At 42.1% G+C, this 19,538-nt stretch overlaps 1 protein-coding gene across 2 annotated transcripts in view; it reads left to right on the top strand.

Annotated features, from left to right (window-relative positions):
- Positions 1-9,071: 9,071 nt before the first annotated feature.
- The window catches only part of esamb (endothelial cell adhesion molecule b), a 76,051-nt gene continuing 65,584 nt past the window's right edge, over positions 9,072-19,538 (top strand). The window contains exons 1-2 of one of the 2 annotated variants that reach the window (XM_029715356.1): positions 9,072-9,162; positions 9,354-9,558. In XM_029715356.1, coding sequence (XP_029571216.1) covers positions 9,504-9,558 — 55 coding nt within the window. In that variant the 5' untranslated portion in view covers positions 9,072-9,162; positions 9,354-9,503. Of the gene's footprint in view, positions 9,163-9,233; positions 9,559-19,538 lie in introns of those variants that run through there. The other variant, XM_029715357.1, reaches the window with a different exon arrangement.

The raw sequence follows: 19,538 nt of genomic DNA, 5'->3' as shown, positions 1-19,538 counted from the left end.
GTGTGCATGTTCTCCTCACCAGGGTCATGACCTGACTGCAGTTCGGCATCGTAACCCGAATTCAGTGGGTAAATGCTCACCGTCGATGGCCACTGGCACGCTGGAGAAGTGTGCTCTTCACGGATGAATCCCGGTTTCAACTCTACCGGGCAGATGGCAGTCAGCCTGTATGGCATTGTGTGGGTGAGCAGCTTGCTGATGTCAACGTAGTGAACAGAGTGCACCATGGTGGCGGTGGGGTTATGGTATGGGCAGGTATAAGCTAAGGACAGCGAACACAACTGCATTTTATCAATGGCAATTTGAATGCACAGAGATACCGTGACGAGATCCTGAGGCCCATTGTCTTGCCATTCATCTGCCGCCATCACCTCATGTTTCAGCATGATAATGCACAGCCCCATGTCGAAAGGATCTGTACACAATTCCTGGAAGCTGAAAATATCCCAGTTCCTCCATGGCCTGCATACTCACCAGACATGTCACCCATTGAGCATATTTGGGATGCTCTGGATCGACGTGTACTACAGCATGTTTCAGTTCCCGCCAATATACAGCAACTTCGCACAGCCATTAAAGAGGAGTGGGACAACATTCCACAATCAACAATCTGATCAACTCTATGCAAAGGAGATGTGTCCTGCTGCATGAGGCAAATGGTGGTCACCAATGTTCCCTCTAAACTGCGCGTGGGCGTGCTGTAGTCCCGAGACTGCCGCGCAGCTCCCCCAGGACTACCATGCAGGAGAAATACTGTATCAGCCCACAAAGAGAAGCACCAGATTGAGCTTACCTCAACTTTCTAGCGTTTTCCCTGTTAATTAACACTAAACGTTTCCCTTTACTGTGGCAATTGTGATCGATTCAATGCAATATTAGCCACTTTCAATGCAACATACCAAAACATTTTGTTGTATGCAGAACTCATCGGAGTAGGATTCTATTGCATTGACCACATGATTCAGCCTCTACTCTACACAGACCGGTGCCGCAAAACCAATCAGAGCTGCAGTAGGCCTATATGCAAATAGACCATTGCCATATATGGATCTGTGCCATTTACTTTGAACTGGACTGTGTTTACAGCTGTGGCCTTGAGTAGATGTGTTTGTTTTGAGATCAAAGCGAGAGCTTCATGTAGCCACACGAGCACATTTTGTTCATATCCTTTGCTAGTTAGTGAGTTATTAGCCCAGTTATAGATCATTTGTAGTTAGCAATAGGGGAGGGATTGCTTCCCACAAGAGCACAACACGTGTACATTTCTGGATCTCTTTAAAAAGCGAGACAGGTAAAGAGCTTTTTTAATATCTTAAAGGGGCAGCATTGCATTTTGAGACAGGCTTGAATAAGCTAAGCAGCCAATAGGCAGAGGGTAGCATAATTTGTCTGATTCTCTGTAATAATGGTATGTGAATAATAATGCATGTTATTTTGTAAAGTAGTTTCTTGTATCAAACAACACCATTTTCAATCACCTCCTTGTCTGAAGGAGGATAAACAGATTAATGTCAAGCCCTGCATGTTTTTTCAAAAGTCTCATGGAATGTAGGCCTACATTGAGCACCACACATTTGCTGCTACTGTAGGCTGAATAATAGAACAGCTATTTACATGTTAAAAGGTTATGGGATGCATTTTCTCCATTGTTTTGATGGTAGGCCACTCTGGTTGGCCTACATTATGATCAAATAGCCACAGTAGCCTACTTGGCCACTTAATATTGTAACTTAAAGTGGGTACAGCCTCAGTGTTCACAACGTTCAAGTTTGCGCTCCTCAGACCTGAAGTTTGCACAGTCCCGAGAAAAATGAAAGAGAACATTGGTGGTCACACCATATACTGACTGGTTTTCTGATCCATGCCCCAACCTTTTTTTAAAAGGTATCTCTGACCAACAGATGCATATCTTTATTCCTAGTCATGTGAAATCTGTAAATTGCCGTTCGTATGTATATGTTTGTTTTTTGAAGAAAGACAAGGAAAACTGAAATATAAATAAATTAAATAACTATTCATTATTATTTGTAGATCAGTCAGTCAGTCACAATTTACCCATGATACATTACGGTTTGATCCTCTCGAACACGGCCATTATCGATCATCTGGTGATTGCTCACAAGCAGGGAGGCTACAGTAGTCAGGAACTGTAGTAGTGTATGTGTACAGGTGGGGGAGATAGTCTAAATTTAGAGCACAGGGGAACATGATAACGTGGATTGATGACAGAGAGACAGTCAGAGGTGTGAACATTTAGTTTTTCCCCTCTGTCCGACCTGTTGGAATGAGGGCAGGATGGTGGAAAGGGAGAACAAAGATACACATATTCAGAAGCCTGTGCATTGATATGTATTGGAGACATAGAACCAGCCCATGCCCTCTCCTAATAATCCTGGTGTCTCATTCATAGTCAAGTCATTCACATAGTCCCCTCCAGTCATGGCCTCGAGATCCTTCCTCTTTAGTGATTAAAGCACAGGAGGCTGCTGATGGAGGACGGCTCATAATAATGACCGGAACGGAGCAAATGGAATGGCATCAAATACATGGAAACCATGTGTTTATGTATTTAATACTATTCCACCTATTCTGCTGCAGCCATTACCTTCAGCCCATCCTCCCCAACTAAGGTGCGACCAACCTCCTATGGATTCAAGAATTGTGACCCTACTGTGACTATGGGGTCTGTATATTACGGTATAAAATTACTGTGACTATAATGCTGTACACTAAAACATTATGAGGGTGGTTAAATGCATCAGCATTGCCACAGATGATGAGAGATATGGATAAGATGCAATAAAATAGGCTGAAATTCTAGTATGTTTAAAATCAACAGATTATTTTCTATCAAAGCATGGACCCGACAGTCAAGGACAGAGAGGCCCATATTCCACCTGGCATTGAGATAAGGGGTTCTTCGCACTTGAACGTGTTTAACAAAGAACTTCTTCAGGAAGTCAACTGCAGCTCAAAATGAAAAGATACCAAATAATTAGGGAGTGCATGCCATTGAAATAAGCTATTGCACAGAATGGATGGACAACAAGGAAGTACTTCTTTAAAGGCCCAGTGCAGTCAAAAACATGATTTCCCTGAGTTTTATATATTTTCACTCTATGAGGTTGGAATATATTGTAAACATGATGATAATGCCCTTTTGGTATAAGAGCTGTTTGAAAAGAGTGCCTGAAAGTTCTGCCTGTTTTGGTGGGATGGAGTTTTACCCTTCTATGGACGGTGACATCACCTTGAGGTAAATGAGTTAATAGACTAATTAGAGAGTTCCAAACCTGTGTGCCAATAACAGCTAGTTTTTAGTTTCCCACTCAGACCACTCCCAGACAGCCCTTGCTAAATTCTTGCTTGAGGAATTGCCCTTTGCTAAGAAGTTGTTTTTGTTTATTTCTGACCAATTTAATTGACAACATTCACAGTTAGGTACTTAATTGTTACCCAGTAATGATCTGATATTGAGATAAAAACGTCTGCATTGGACTTTCAATTATATTCACACAAAATACATTTTTAAGGCAATCCAATGCCACAAATCACAGTTGATCTCACATGGGACATAGTGCACATTTTGTGGTTCCTTAAACAAAGTAACAATGATATAGAGGCTAGGCCTGCTCTATAAAGCTTGCCCCACAATTTTAAAAATCTGTTCTGGGAATATATGCAGAGTGAAAAACAGTGCAGGCTTGGAATGTTCCCACTGTGCAGTTTGAGATTAGTGCCTCTCTCCATATACCCACCATGAATTATCAATAATTTACACTAGCCATCAGCATCAAGTTTCCTTGGTATGTTAGTGTGAATAAGCTGAGGGTGGACTTCAAATACTAGCTATATCTTTTCAGTAGGCTTTTCAGATATTCTTGGGGTGTGTTCCTATCTGGTGAGAGTAAAACATGAGCATCAGTTACATAGACAGGTCATGTTGAGGTCATGTCAAGCGCTCTCTCATTTACCTATTCCTGTCTACTGGAGAATGATGCTCAGACAGTTACATTTCACCTCCATTCAGACTAGCGAGTGACTGTCTGGTGTAACATAACAACTCATGTTATTAATTGAAGCTCTATTTTATAGCCAGTGAAAATCTTCTTTGTGAGTTATGACCTCAAAAAAATGCAGTCAAATTGGCTGACAATGTTAAAAAGCAGGAAAAGCAGGACCGAAAATATGAGGCAATGAAAAATTTAAGAGTCTGCCAGTCAATTATTAACTCTAAGTTCTGGAACACACAGGTCTGATGTGATGAGGTAGTGGGTTAGGTTAGCAGTGGTGGCGGTCATGGTCGTTGTGTACTTCACTGCAGGTCGAGGTGAGGACAGATCAGTCTAAAAGATGCTGGATTTGATATCATGTAATAAATCCATTACATCCAACAACTAAAACAACACATGGGCACCACAGACATTAATATTTCACCTGACAACCCATTTATGAGTTGAGGCAGGACCTCAGACTTACACTACAACTTAAAAGCCTAGCTCATGCTCCTGTCTGTCCTCTCACACAACTATCTGTTAATGTTTCCTGGGGGGTTTTACATGCGAAAGAAGTGTGTCCTATATATAAACTTTTAAATGAGACTCAGGTAATGCACTTCAATTGATTTGGCATTGAATGAATTTCAGTATGAACTATATCCCTGAAATGTTTTATCTATGGCATTGACCTGATTATACATTTCAGTACAAATCAGGAATAATCATCTCCATGCTCATTCACAGCGTTATTCCATACACCCTGTCCATTCAGTAGGCCTATACGTGCCACTGCCATGCTAATCTTCTTAGCTTGTATCCCCTTAGCACTTGACCTTAAAGGTCCAATGCAGATGTTTTTATTTCAATATCAAATCATTTCTGGGTAACAATTAAGTACCTTACTGGGATTGTTTTCAATTAAAATGGACAAAAAGAAACCAAAATAAATTGCTCTTTTCTTAGAAGCTATCAAGCAAGAATTTTGCTAGGTCTGTCTGGGAGGGGTCTGAGTTGGGAGGGGACAACTGAAAACTAGCTGTTATTGGCAGAGAGCTTTGGAACCATCTTTGTTTTTGGTCTGTTAACTAATTTAATACTTGGTGATGCCTGGTGATCCTGGCTGAAATTTCAGCAGGTCTTTTCAAATAGCTCTTACACTAAAAGGGCATTATCATCAATTCCACCATATTATTCCAAACTCAGTGTAGAAATATACATAAAACACAGAAAATCCCTTTTTTTGAATGCACTGGTCCTTTAACAACTTTCTTCACCGTTAATCAAATCAAAAGTATTTATAAAGACCTTTTTACCTCAGCAGATGTCACAAAGTGCTTATACAGAAACCCAGCCTAAAACCCCAAACAGCAAGCAATGCAGATGTAGAAGCACGGTGGCTAAGAAAAACTCCCTAGAAAGGCTGGAGCCTAGGAAGAAACCTAGAGAGGAACCAGGCTCTGAGGGGTGGCCAGTCCTCTTCTGGCTGTGCCGGGTGGAGATTATATGAGTACATAGCCATTAAGGCCAGATTGTTCTTCAAGATGTTAAAAAGTTTATAAATTACCAGCTGGGTCAAATAATAATCACAGTGGTTGTAGCAGGTGCAACAGGTCAGTACCTCAGGAGCAGTGGAGGCTGGTGACTTGAGAAATTGAGGAGGATGGGAGACCCATGGTATAGGCGCATAAACACACGGAGATGAGTGTGTTTCAAAAATTGTCAAAGACTAATTATTTTAACCTAAAGCATTTAATAAAGACATTTATAGTACCATATTATGGGGAATGGGAATGAGAGGGCTACTTACACCGCGTTGGAAAGGGATCACAGCAGTGATTGAATGATGGTATGAGGCATGAGTTGAGGTGTTCAGATGCTTGACCAACACAGGACGGTCAACACACTACACAGTTAGACAAAAGAGCTAAGAATTAGTTAGTCCAAGCAAGGAGTAAAATCATTGATGTGTACTAATGTGATTGTGTATGTGTTTGACTCTACATACAGCAATGATAGAAAATGTATAGGGGTACTCACAGTGCTTGGAGGGGAAACATTCAATGTGCCAGTGGATGAGCGGGCACATGAGACGTGGCTTCAGTTCATGTCAGGAGAAAGTTTACAAAGGTAGTGGAGTGGTCATCACCTCTTAATCAGGGAACAGGAGGGGACTTAGCTGTAAATACAAATAGCAGATACATTCCATTACAGCTGCGCCATCGTAGGTTTGGACAACGAGTTTCTCTATGAACTTAAACTCAGACATCTCAAAATTCATATAGTCAAACAAACACAGACTGTGCATCTCGCCCACTTGACACATCAAAGTATCCCAAGAAACATTCCTGAATAAAGCCTAGTTACCTGACGATAACTGACAACTGCAAGCAGACTGGTGCCACCATAGGTCCCAGAGCGGTGGTGCAATGTTTACCCCCTGGGGCCTGGAGTTTTTTCACCTAACTAGGAAGACTCTGGACCCTATAAGGTATGACAGTGATTAATCAGTTGTAAAAGGGTTTAATATGGGCTATGATGGGACCAGTTTTTCCTAATCAGGTCACATGATTTTTCTTTACTCCTGAAAAAACTCCTGGCCCTGTCAAACTGCAGCTACCTTATATTTGTTCATATACATTATTTTTAGACTAGATTAGGAGGGGGATTTCCTTAACCCTGAAAAATAGACAACAACTGATAGACAATAGAACTCACCAGGCTGAGCTTGCTTTATGCATGTTTGCATCATGCAGGCCTATGCAACTGTAGGCCTTACAAAACATTTACTCACATCGGTCATCACTATTATGTCGATTCCAGTTAATCATTATGGATTAAAAACGTATAGGCAGCCTAGCCAGCCCAATTTTGAATATAAACTAAATTTGATCACATTCACATTTTCTCCTGACACACAAATGGACTATAAATACATAACGTCACCAATTACTTCACCTTGACCAGATTGACAGGGTGCATAGCCTGTATGCAGCTGCTCTTATTAATAGCCTACAGTTGATCAGACTGAAAAATAGTCTCGTTTTCATCCCATACAGCATGTCAGATTTCTGATGTTTAGGTGTAGTTTAGGCTGCTGCTACATTTATATCATGAGTTTTTGGTTGTGTCTGTCCGGAGTGATTATGTGTCATCATCTTTGCTAAATAAATACCGGAGGAAAGTGGAAAGCTTACTTCAGCACTCGCGAAAAAATGCGCTGCGTCAAACTCTCTTTCGAACACACTGACAGCGTCATTGCGCAAAATAGGACGCAGCATCATCTGGATATGTGTGCAACAAAAGTTCAACATTCACCTTCTGCTACCATTTCTGTCAAGCCGTCTACGCATACAGTTTTACGCACACGTTCGATAAACCCAACGAAAGCACTCCATCCGCCTCTGCAACCGAATGCTGTAAGGCAAACGCATCGTTTCATTGGACATGAATGTAATTCTGGTGTACCAAAATGCAGTGACACAGTCGGTGTGATAGAAGCGTTCATCTTTTAATGGACGATGCGATGGAAGCTGTCAAATCATTCGGAATTGTTTTCGATATCCCAGAAAAGACAGTCGAACGTTCGATATGTTCAGCAAGTAAATCATCTTAACGTGCAATTACCTCTGCAAGCTCCTTGTAGTTGTCCTTGTCGGCGGAACTTTCCATCTCATCGTGTCCTCTAAAAGCAAATTCTTACATGTCCAAAAACACAGGCAAGGCCAATACAGGCGGCTTGATGAAAGGCTCCCTGTTAATCAGCTATACTTTTGATACCAGGTGATATTGAACGGCCTCACATTTTCATCCTTCTTCATGAAACTAATCTCAGGCAGAGGTCGACCGTCGCTTTTAATTCACACCTTTTCCGTGTACCAGAGAATGAAAGGGGTTCTTCAACAAAAAGTCCACAACATTTTTCGGCAGCGTTGGCTATTCTACCATTCTGGCACAGAAAACTGCACACTCCCGCTGGTACAGTTACCAAGGCAAATTTAAATAAATTGCACTAACTGGACACAAAAATAAAGCTCTAAAACCAAGAAAACAATATATAATATACCTCCTCAGTCTCCTGTCATTTGAAATATATCTTTTAAATTGAATAATATCCCAAAAATGCTAAACTATCACTTTTCACTCTTAATCTCTATCCAACAATGTCACCATGATTCTCAACACATAAAACCCCCACAACGCTCTGTGGTACAATCCCAATACAACTCAATAGGTTCATTCTCTGATCCTAATTCTATGATTGGATGGACAACATGTCAGTTCCTACTGCAAAAGCTTTGATTGGTTGGAGAATGTCCTCCGGAAGTGGTCATAATTACCATGTATGTCTATGGAAGGGGGTGAGGCCTACAAGCCTCCTAGGTTTTGTATTGAAGTCAATGTAGCCAGAGGAGGATGGAAGCTAGCTGTCCTCCAGCTGCACCATGGCACTACGCCAGACAGTGCTGTTGAAGTTACTGCAGGCCTTCGTTGCAAAAAAGTTTTATTTAATCAATTATTTGGTGACATATGAATACATTTAATATAGTTTTATCTTTTTGAAATGTTTCATATTTTTATTTTTATGAAATTTCACTGAGGAGGAAGGGGAGGACCATCCTCCTCTGAGGAGCCTCCACTGCTCAGGAGTAAATGTCAGTTGGCTTTTCATAGCTGAGTATTCAGAGGTCAAGACATCAGGTGTGGTAGAGAGAGTCGAAAACAGGTAGCACATCTGGTGAGAGGGAGCATATACTTACATTCACACAGGTAGCACGTCCAGTGAGAGGGAGCATACTTAAATTCACACAGAACACCAGATAAAACAGAATTACACCAGACAAAACAGACTGCACCCCCCCCCCCCCCCCCCCCCCCCACACACACACATAGACTATTGCAGCAGGCTGAGCCAGGGTCGGGCTACATTACAATTAGTACTATAAATTATTAATATTAATCTTGTGTAGAGATGTCACAGAGCAGACAGTATAAAAACCACCTGTTCAAAGTTAAGCCATGTCCATAATGATAGGGGCGGGGCTTGTCATGTGCGCAAAGGTGCAGGCGGGTAGTTGGCCGGTTGTAACCGTTCACTTCGAGGACGAGGAGAGGAGACAGCTGTCTACGTTTCAACTCTGGGGAGTGAGGGGACGCCAGCACAAACGTAAGGATTTGTGGAGTGACGGGTGTAAACTCAAGGGAAACAGAGTTGACTTATCGACAAATGGTTACGTCTTTCACCGTGTATGGTGGAAGTGATGAACCAGCGCCAGTGCTCTGCAATGTTTTCTCGCAGGACGGGAAAACTGAAATAATTAATAAACCATTACCTTTCCTCTTTCCATACTGTCGAAGTTCTGCTTCCTGCGTTCACTTTCGGCAGAAGCCGAGCGGAGGACAGCTCATCGAACAGGAGACGAACTTCAAAAAGACAACTGACGCCTACTCCCAAGTTCGCTGTTCGTCCTGTGGCTCGCACCGGGCACGTGCGTTTAATGTTGGGTGATGGCGATATCAGGGAGAGTCCGAGCGCTCCTGTCATTGTTATGGGTTTTTCAAGGTAAGCTCATTTTGTTCCACAACTAGTCAGTCTATTTACCATTTTGTTTTTTGTATTATGTAAACAAGTTTGACACATTTTCCATTATATCAAACATTATTGTCGTTCCAGCTCTGCGTCATTTATTTACACATAGGCGGTTATGGTCATCAAAGGCTTGTGGTAGAAGTTATTTTTCACATTAAACTGCATTTTAGTAATTCTGTGTAGCTTTCAGAAGATGTGACATTGGAAAATTCCTCAGGCGATGTCAAAAACATGTCACAAATTGTTGATAAGATTTGGAACTGAGAGGGATGTGCGGTAGGCTACCACTGTTTTATAAACATGATTGAACCTATGAATACCTAAATCATGTGTGAAGACCTCGCGCTCTAGTCTAGGGCTCTAGTCTAGGGTTCTAGCCTGATGAAAAGCATTTCTTGGCTCCAAATCTACATTATTAGATATCAATAGATCTATTAGATTGATTAGAAACGTGGGAACCACTGTCTGTCCCAAAAGCATTTGCATGGTTTGTTACAATAGTGTCGTAGTGTTGTAATGTAGTTTTATATTCTTTTTTCTTCTTCAAAAAGTCAAATTACCTCCTGAGATTTGGCCCCTGAAATTAAAAGTTATCTAGTACATGGAATAATAAAATATATCCTTCATGTTTTTTAGGTGGCTATTATTTGTCTTGTTTCAAAGCACCATTGAACCATGTGTTGGTTTCCTCAATAGTTGAGGGGAGAAAGGTGTGGTTTGCTTATAGCCTACCTATCTAACTGGCTACATAAATGTTTTAACCTGTCAGGACAGTTGCAACTATCAGATAGCACTGTGATTCTGATGGTAAAGATGTAGTTTTGAATCAGGTTTACTCACAGATAGCCTATACCAGGGATCATCAACTAGATTCAGCCTCTGGCCGATTTCTTTTTGTTGAGCGGATGGTCAGGGGACCGGAACATAATTACAAATAATTTGTAGAGCGCAAATGGATCGCAAGAAGCTGAAATAGATATAATATGTGACTAAAACAATCATGCCAAACCTTGCCTATATTTGTATACTATCACATATGTCTCTATTATGCGTGGGAATACTTTGAAACAGATTTACAAAATTCAAATTCAAAGCTGATATGCTGGTGCTTTTAGTCTTTTTAATCCCCCAAAGTAAAATGTAAATGATTTGGGGGGCTGAATAAAATCACCTGCAGGCCGCCAGTTGGGGAACCCTGGCCTATTGTAACCCATGTTGTGTTGAGGAAACCCCCATACTAGATATGTGATTGACTCCCAGCAACAGTAAGATGAGCATTGTGGTTGTCACTAAACTGCCCAGACCACGCTGCTGAAGTCAAATGAGGTTGTAATCCGCTGATTTGCCTTGGCGTTTTAACAAGGCAAGGACAAGGTATAGCTTCACTGGCCGGCCTGGGTGGCGGTCTTGGCTGATGAGATTAAAGCGCGAGTGATGACGACTGACTGGCTGAGGGACTGGTATTAAAATGGCAAACATGTAGTTAGAGGGGAAGAATGGAGAAAAGAAGCAGTGGACCTGGCTTAGAGGTCCAGATATGAATTTGAGGGCTCTAGGCCAGGGATTTTCAAACCTCTCCTCGGGGACCCCCAGCTGTTCCATGCATTTTAACTATTCCACAGTTAACACACCTGATTCAACTTGTAATCATCAAGCCCTTGAATAGGTGAATCAGGTGAGCTAGGTCAGGGCTACAACAAAATTGTGAAACATTTGGTGGTCTCAGAGGAGAGGTGCTCTACACTATCAGCTATAACCACTCAACTCTGCCACTATAACGTTCTGCTGATGTCAGACCCTGATACTGCAGTGTTCCACTAGATAAGGAAGGTGATTACCTCTGTATGTAGCTAGCCTATGAGTGGGTGTGGGTGTATCTCTGTGTGTGTGTGTGCTTAATGGGAGCTTGTGATGGGACCTATTAAATGCTCACCCAGCTGAAGTTGTTGCTGCCTAACATCAAGTAAGCCTATTGTCAATGGAGTGCTTCCATTTACAAAATGAAATGTCATTTATGTTTTCATTAGCTTTTTGCCTGTTTTAATCACAGTTGCTATGCTCAGATTAATTGGAAACTTTGATTGTTGTAAAGATGTGTAGGGATTAGGAGGACAGACTGATCTCAGTGGAAGGGTATTTCATACCCGAGCTATTTTACATGCTGAGTGACAGGTTGCTGATGCCATGTCACTCTCTGCTCTCTCTGGGGAGGAAGAGCAGTAAAATGAGACTAGGGGTCTATTGGATTGAGGAAGCCTCTTTTGTCAACACACAGACCGGGTTGACTAGTGCAAATGTTAAACTGGCCAATTAGGCCTGACAGAAGTGATATGATAATAACATTGCTATGGACAGTTTTCTTTTTATTGAGACAGCTGATTCAACAAGCATGATTTTTTTTCTCCCTTAGTCACTAATTATTGTTTTTGTGCAAGAGTAAAATATTCCGCCACTTTCTAGAGGGTGTACAATCAAAAACACATATTTTGACCATTGGGGTAAAAAATATGTTAATCCTCTAAGAAAACCAACGGTTCAAACTTAATGTCTCTATCATAATCCGTTCCAAATTTATTGGAGTTTTTACCCTTGTAGGATAGCCAAGATTAGGGTGACTAAATCTCAATGGAGGCCAGAAAAAAAAAAGTGGTGAAAATACCATTGTCAGCTCACGTTTGAACTCGTCATCTTTCTTCTCGAATCCAGAGGCCATAAAACAATATAGAGGTAAGATGGATATTGATTTTGAGACATGACATGTATTATTTTCATATTATATTATATGCTTTATATGTTAATGGTAAACTCCTGATATTTTTCAAAGATTTCTCTGAAAAACAAGCTAATCTCTGTGAAATGTCAACGGAGCTTTGAGCGTACGGCAAGCTTTTTATTTTGTAAGCCTTTTACATTTAATTCAGCTTGTATCATGCTAATTTAGCTTTTTGCGACTCGTGGAAAGAACTTTGAAGACGACCACCACAACATGTAAAATCCCCAAAAGTCGCTGCGAGAAGCAGGTTAGGTTACGAAATCTGACGTTTTGCATATAATGTTAATGATATGTTAGAGAAATACCCCACTGACCGATTCAGAACATGAAGAATCATATTTGTCTTGATAAAATGCATTTTATAACATTAGGAAGGAACATTTCTGAATCAATGCGTGTTTTCACCCACTCTAGGTAGAGTGGGTAGACACCCTATGTCAAACCATAACAGGAGATAGACTGTACTGTCCTGAAATATGTGCATTTATGTTGGGTACATGTGAGCAATTAATCACTGAGTAATCGTAGTGCTTTATAGTAGGCAAAAATCTTTGGTAGCAAAGATGATTTGACAGTAGTACTGTTTTCCCCCCCAGAAGTTTTACTTGTGTTCAGCAGTGTCTATATGTGAAGCAAAAGCGCATTTATTACATTGTAACAGTGGAGGCGGCTGGAACGGAGGGAGCCAGTGCCTCGGAATTAGCTCCTCTCTCAGCAGAGATCATTAGCAAGGCTAATGCCCAGTTAGATGGGGCAATAATATATATATATACCCCTCACAACGCAGCCAGGACGTGTAGCACCTACGCAGTCAGTATTTCACCTCATTAACTCCTACTACTACTGACAGTGAATGGGCGAACATGTTACACTGAGTTGTTTTAATATTTGTATTTGAATATTTATGGTAATGTAGACTCCTCCGTGTTTATCTTTCCATGCTGTTAGTTGTTTGAGCTCCCTTCAGAATAGCATACAGTAGCCTTCTTTTATACACTGCCAATCTGTTGATGTGTCTGTCTGAATTAGCAGAAAGACAAAAGTAGCCTACAATGGTTGTGTTTTTAATGGGTTGAAAATAGGCCTATAAATAGGCCTGTCTTTGTGGCATGAATAATACTCAGTCGAACATACAGTACTGCGATTTATGTTGTCTGCCGAGTCTACTATGGTACAGTGTAACTCTGTGGGGAAGGAAACAGAGAGGTTCTGATGGTGAAGCTGAGTCTGACAATTGAGTGCAGTGAAGCGAGCTGAGGCTGAGGCACACTGATTGACTGCCGTCAAGGTGGCAGTGTTGGTGCTGCCACAGCTGCAGCCTGACAGGAGCCCTTCATCACCACCACATCTCCATCTATATCCTGTCCTCATGTGACTAATGATGCAGGGGAGGGGAGGGAAGGAAGGTGGGGGAGGGGAGGGCAGGCAGGAGAGGGAAGGTAAGGAAAGGCAGGGGAGTTAGTGCAGGCAGGGGAGGGGAGGGAAGGTGGGGGAGGGCAGACATCACGCAGGGGAGGGCAGGTGGGAGAGGGCAGGCGTCAGGCAGGGGAGGGGGAGGGCAGTTATGGGAGGGAAGTGGGGTAGGAAGGCAGGAGAATGGAAGGCAGGGGAGGGAGGGGATGGCAGGCAGGGGAGGGGAAGGGCAGTTATGGGAGGGAAGTGGGGTAGGAGGCAGGAGAATGGAAGGCAGGGGAGGGAGGGGATGGCAGGTAGGGAAGGGGGAACGGAAGGCTCAGGTTGCCAGGGAGATGAGTCGGAAAACAGGCCAGTGAGGCCATGCCACTATCATCCCACTCTGCCAATTACTGACTGAGACAACGTGCTCCTTGCTTTGGCCTCAATAGTGTTTCAGTTCATTTATTCACCTTTAGGTGTTGATTTTTATGTAATTTGGTTTGACTCAATTTCACTTTCCATACATTACATATCAGTTGGAGTACTTGATGTCCATGGGTTAATAGTATCATATTGAAATGTTGGATGTTCTGGACATGTGAAAGTATGTAGAGGTAAGATGTGTAGCATGCCACACACCATAGATCAGAACAAAACCACATTCAGTTGAGATTTATATTGTTCAATTTTTTTGCAATTCATTAAAATCATGTTGAGTCTTGTGGGAGGCTAGGGTGTTCTAGTCTCAGCTTCCTGAATATGTCGTTAAGATAGAGGATGTACAACTGTTATTCCCCTCTATCTCTCATGCACCATCACAAACAGCCCTTAGTTTTCCAGAGGTTTCCTTTTTAACAATCTTTCATTTACATTTTAAAATGTCTTGCCATTGATTTCCAAGGCAGGTTACAAAGGTGTGAAAACCTGCCTTTATTCTGTCGGCTTTGTTGTGCAGGTAGGAGATGGGTTACCGGGTCGAAGAGAAGAGTTTTGTAGTGAGTTGGTGGAAGATTAGTTTGTGTGTAATTGTAGAGCGATGGGATCCGTGGGTGTAATAGCAGAAGATGGGTCTGTGGTATAGAGCTGGTAGAGATTGGTTAGCTCTGTAATGGTGAATGATGGGTTTGTCAGGGGAAAGGGCAGAAGATGGCTGTGCTTGAACCGAGGAGGGAGATTGATGGTTTTGGCTATGGGGAGATGAGAGATTAGCATTCGTTGAGGAGTGAGAGAGTAGCATGTAGCGTTATCCTCTCTGCAGGCCTCGGGGCCAGGTGGATGGGGTAGATTAGGTGTGTGACCTGGTCTTAGAAGGTGGCGTCTGGTTTTAGATCTTCCAGGCCTGGTTTTGTGAGGCTAAGGACCTTTTAAGGAGGATTCCCGGGGGAAATCTGGGAGCCTACTACAGGGAGAGAGGGTGAGAGAGAGAGTGTGTGTTTTACATTTGGCTACAAATTTCCCTCCTGTGTGCTACCTTTCCCCCCACTAGAATCCCAATACTTTAGTGAAGACAGCTTCTCCATCCTGGAGGGGAGATAATTTCCAGGGACATGTACTAATCTGCGGTGACCTAAATGCCGGAACTGGATAAGGGCACTCCTACAGTACGTACACCTATAGCTCATCTCTTGGCATTAGTACTGTAGACTACTATCACTGACCTCAACCTAGAGTCTCTCAGAGCGTTCAGTCAGCCCACTGACACCTATCGGATCACAGCAAAATAAAAAATCACAGTCTACTTGAACAGAGCAGTTCTCAATCATGAGGCATCAAAGCCAAAGGAAGCATTTCAAAGCTGCAGGCTGAGTTTAAATCTAGACTTGGTTTCGTCTATTGTAATCGCTCCTCTTTCACCCCAGCTGCCAAACTAACCCTGATTCAGATGACCATCCTACCCATGCTAGATTACGGAGACATAATTTATAGATCGGCAGGTAAGGGTGCTCTGGAGCGGCTAGATGTTCTTTACCATTCGGCCATCAGATTTGCCACCAATACTCCTTATAGGACACATCACTGCACTCTATACTCCTCTGTAAACTGGTCATCTCTGTATACCCGTCGCAAGACCGACTGGTTGATGCTTATTTATAAAACCCTCTTATGCCTCACTCCCCATTATCTGAGATAGCTACTGCAGCCGTTATCCTCCACATACAACACCAGTTGTGCCGTTAAAGGTCCCCAAAGCACCCACATGACTGGGTTGCTCCTCTTTTCAGGTCGCTGCAGCTAGCGACTGGAATAAGCTGCAAAAAACACTCAAACAGGGCAGTTTTATCTCCATCTCTTCAAAGACTCAATCATGGACACTTACTGGCAGTTGTGGCTGCTTCGTGTGATATATTGTTGTCTCTACCTTCTTGCCCTTTGTGCTGTTGTCTGTGCCCAATAATGTTTGTTCCATGTTTTGTTCTGCTGCCATGTTGTTGTCATGTTGTGTTGCTACCATCCTGTGTTGTCAGGTGTTGCTGCCATGCTATTTTGTTGTCTTAGGTCTCTCTTTATGTAGTGTTATGGTGTCTCTTGCATGATGTCTGTTTTGTCCTATATTTTCATATTATTTTTAATCCCAGCCCCTGTCCCCGCAGGAGGCCTTTTGGTAGGCCGTCATTATAAATAAGAATTTGCTCTTAACTGACTTGCCTAGATAAATAAAGGTTAAATAAAATAAAAAACGTGCACTCTGCCCACAAAATGAGGTGGAAACTGAGCTGCACTTCCTTACCTCCTGCCAAATGTGTGACCATATTAGAGACACATATTTCCCTCAGATTAAACAGACCTACAAAGAATTACAAAAACTCTCATATCTATTGGGTGAAATACCACAGTGTGCCATCACAGCAGCAATATTTGTGATCTGTTACCACAAGAAAAGGGCAACCAGTGAAGAAAAAACACCATTGAAAATACAACCCATATTTATGTTTATTTTTTCCCTTTTGTACTTTAACTATTTGCACATCGTTACAGCACAGTATATAGCCATAGTATGACATTTCAAATTTCTCTATTCCTTTGAAACTTTTGTGAGTGTAATGTTTACTGTTCATATGATATTGTTTATGTCACTTGCTATGGCAATATGTTTCACATGCCAATAAAGCCCTTTGAATTATTTTATTTTATTTAACTAGTCAGTTAAGAACAAATTCTTTATTACAATGACAACCTACACCGGCCAAACCTGGACGACACTGGGCCAATTGTGTGCCACCCTATGGGACTCCCAATCACGGCCGGTTGTGATACAGCCTGGAATCGAACCAGGGTGCCTGTAGTAACGCCTCTAGCACTGAGATGCAGTGCCTTAGACCACTGCACCACTCGGGAGCCCTCTTGAAAGAATCCAACTACACCTCCACTCCAACATTCCCATCCCCGTGTATGTATACAGGCTACAGATGCATTGATACTGTGTGCTGTATAACAAAAACAACTCCATAACATACAGGTGAAGTCGGAAGTTTACATACACCATAGCCAAATACATTTAAACTCAGTTTTTCACAATTCCTGACATTTAATCCTCGTAAATATTCCCTGTCTTAGGTCAGTTAGGATCACCACTTTATTTTAAGAATGTGAAATGTCAATAGTCGAGAGAATGATTTTTCAGCTTTTATTTCTTTCATCACATTCCCACTGGGTCAGAAATTTACGTACACTCAATTAGTATTTGGTAGCATTGCCTATAAATTGTTTAACTTGGTCAAATGTTTTGTTTAGCCTTCCACAAGCTTCCCACAATAAGTTGGGTGAATTTTGGCCCATTCCTCCTGACAGAGCTGGTGTAACTGAGTCAGGTTTGTAGACCTCCTTGCTCGATCAACGCTTTTTCAGTCCTGCCCACACATTTTCTATAGGATTGAGGTCAGGGCTTTGTGATGGCCACTCCAATACCTTGACTTTGTTGTCCTTAAGCCATTTTGCCCCAACTTTGGAAGTATTCTTGGGGTCATTGTCCATTTAGAAGACCCATTTGCGACCAAGCTTTAACTTCCTGACTTATGTCTTGAGATGTTTCTTCAATATATCCACCTAATTTTCCTACCTCATAATGTAATCTATTGTGAAGTGCACCAGTCCCTCCTGCAGCAAAGCACCCCCACAACATGATGCTGCCACCCCCGTGCTTCACAGTTGGGATGGTGTTCTTCGGCTTGCAAGCCTCCCCCTTTTTCCTCCAAACATAACGATGGTCATTATGACTTAACAGTTCTATTTTTGTTTCATCAGACCAGAGGACATTTCTCCAAAAAGTACAATCTTTGTCACCATGTGCAGTTGCAAATCATAGTCTGGCTTTTTATGGCGGTTTCGGAGCAGTGGCTTCTTCCTTGCTGAGCGGCCTTTCAGGTTATGCCGATTTATAGGACTCATTTTACTGTGGATATAGATACTTTTGTACCTGTTTCCTCCAGCATCTTCACAAGGTCCTTTGCTGTTGTTCTGGGATTGATTCGCACTTTTCGCACCAAAGTACGAGACAGAACGCATCTCCTTCCTCAGCGGTATGACGGCTGCGTGGACCCATGGTGTTTATACTTGCGTACTATTTTTTGTACAGATTAATGTGGTACCTTCAGGTGTTTGGAAATTGCTCCCAAGGATGAACAAGAATTGTGGAGGTCTTGGCTGATTTCTTTTGATTTTCCCATGATGTCAAACAAAGAGACACTGAGTTTGAAGGTAGGCTTTGAAATACATCCACAGGTACACCGCCAATTGACTCAAATGATATCAATTGGCCTGTCAGAAGCTTCTAAAGCCATGACATCCTTTTCTGGAATTTTCCAAGCTGTTTAAAAGGCACAGTCAACTTAGTGTAAGTAAACTTCTGACCCACTGGAATTGTGATACAGTGAATTATAAGTGAAATAATCTGTCTGTAAACAATTGTTGGAAAAATAACTTGTGTCATGCGCAAAGTAAATGTCCTAACTGACTTGCCAAAACTATAGTTTGTTAACAAGACATTTGTGGAGTGGTTTAAAAACACACGTTTTAATGACTACAACCTAAGTGTATGTGAACTTTCGATTTTAACTGTACCTGTTTTGACATAGAATTTTACAGCCATGCTCATAGGCTGCGTTTACACAGGCACCCCAATTCTGATATTTTGCCCAATTATTGGCAAAAGAGCTGATCTGGCCAAAGACCAATTAGTGGAAACATCAGAATCGGGGGGGGGGGGGGGGGGGGCAGGACCAAGAAACCCTGATGAGTGCATACATCTTCATACTTTTTTTGGTACTGGTCCCCTGTGTGAATCAAACCCACAACCCTGGTGTTGCAAGCACCATTCTCTACCAACTGGGCCACATGGGACCCTCAGGAAGTCTTTCAATCTCAAACATCAATCTTCATTGTGTGTTACATTTTGCCCTGTTCCTTTGGTAGAATGGCAATCGCATTTAAAATTAATAATTTTTGGTACTACTGGTGTTCAAAATAGAAACACTACTCCTCCTTGCTCCTCCCTTCCAACAGGCAGAAACTCAAACAGGAAGTACCCGTGCTAAGGATTATTCAATGCTGGTCTGACCAATCGGAATCCACGCTTCAAGATTGTTTTGATCACGTGGACTTGGATATGTTACGGGTAGCCTCAGAGAATAATATTGACGTATACGCTGATTCGGTGAGTGAGTTTATAAGGAAGTGTATACGAGATGTATCCACTGTGACTACTAAAACCTTCCCTAACCAGAAACCGTGGATAGATGTCAGCATTCGCGCAAAACTGAAAGAGCGTACCACCGCATTGAACCATGGC

Source organism: Salmo trutta, chromosome 26, assembly GCF_901001165.1.
Source record: "Salmo trutta chromosome 26, fSalTru1.1, whole genome shotgun sequence".
Taxonomy (NCBI): Eukaryota; Metazoa; Chordata; class Actinopteri; order Salmoniformes; family Salmonidae; genus Salmo; species Salmo trutta.
The sequence above is the reverse complement of the archived record's forward strand: the minus strand, read 5'-3'. Positions and strand labels throughout refer to the sequence as shown.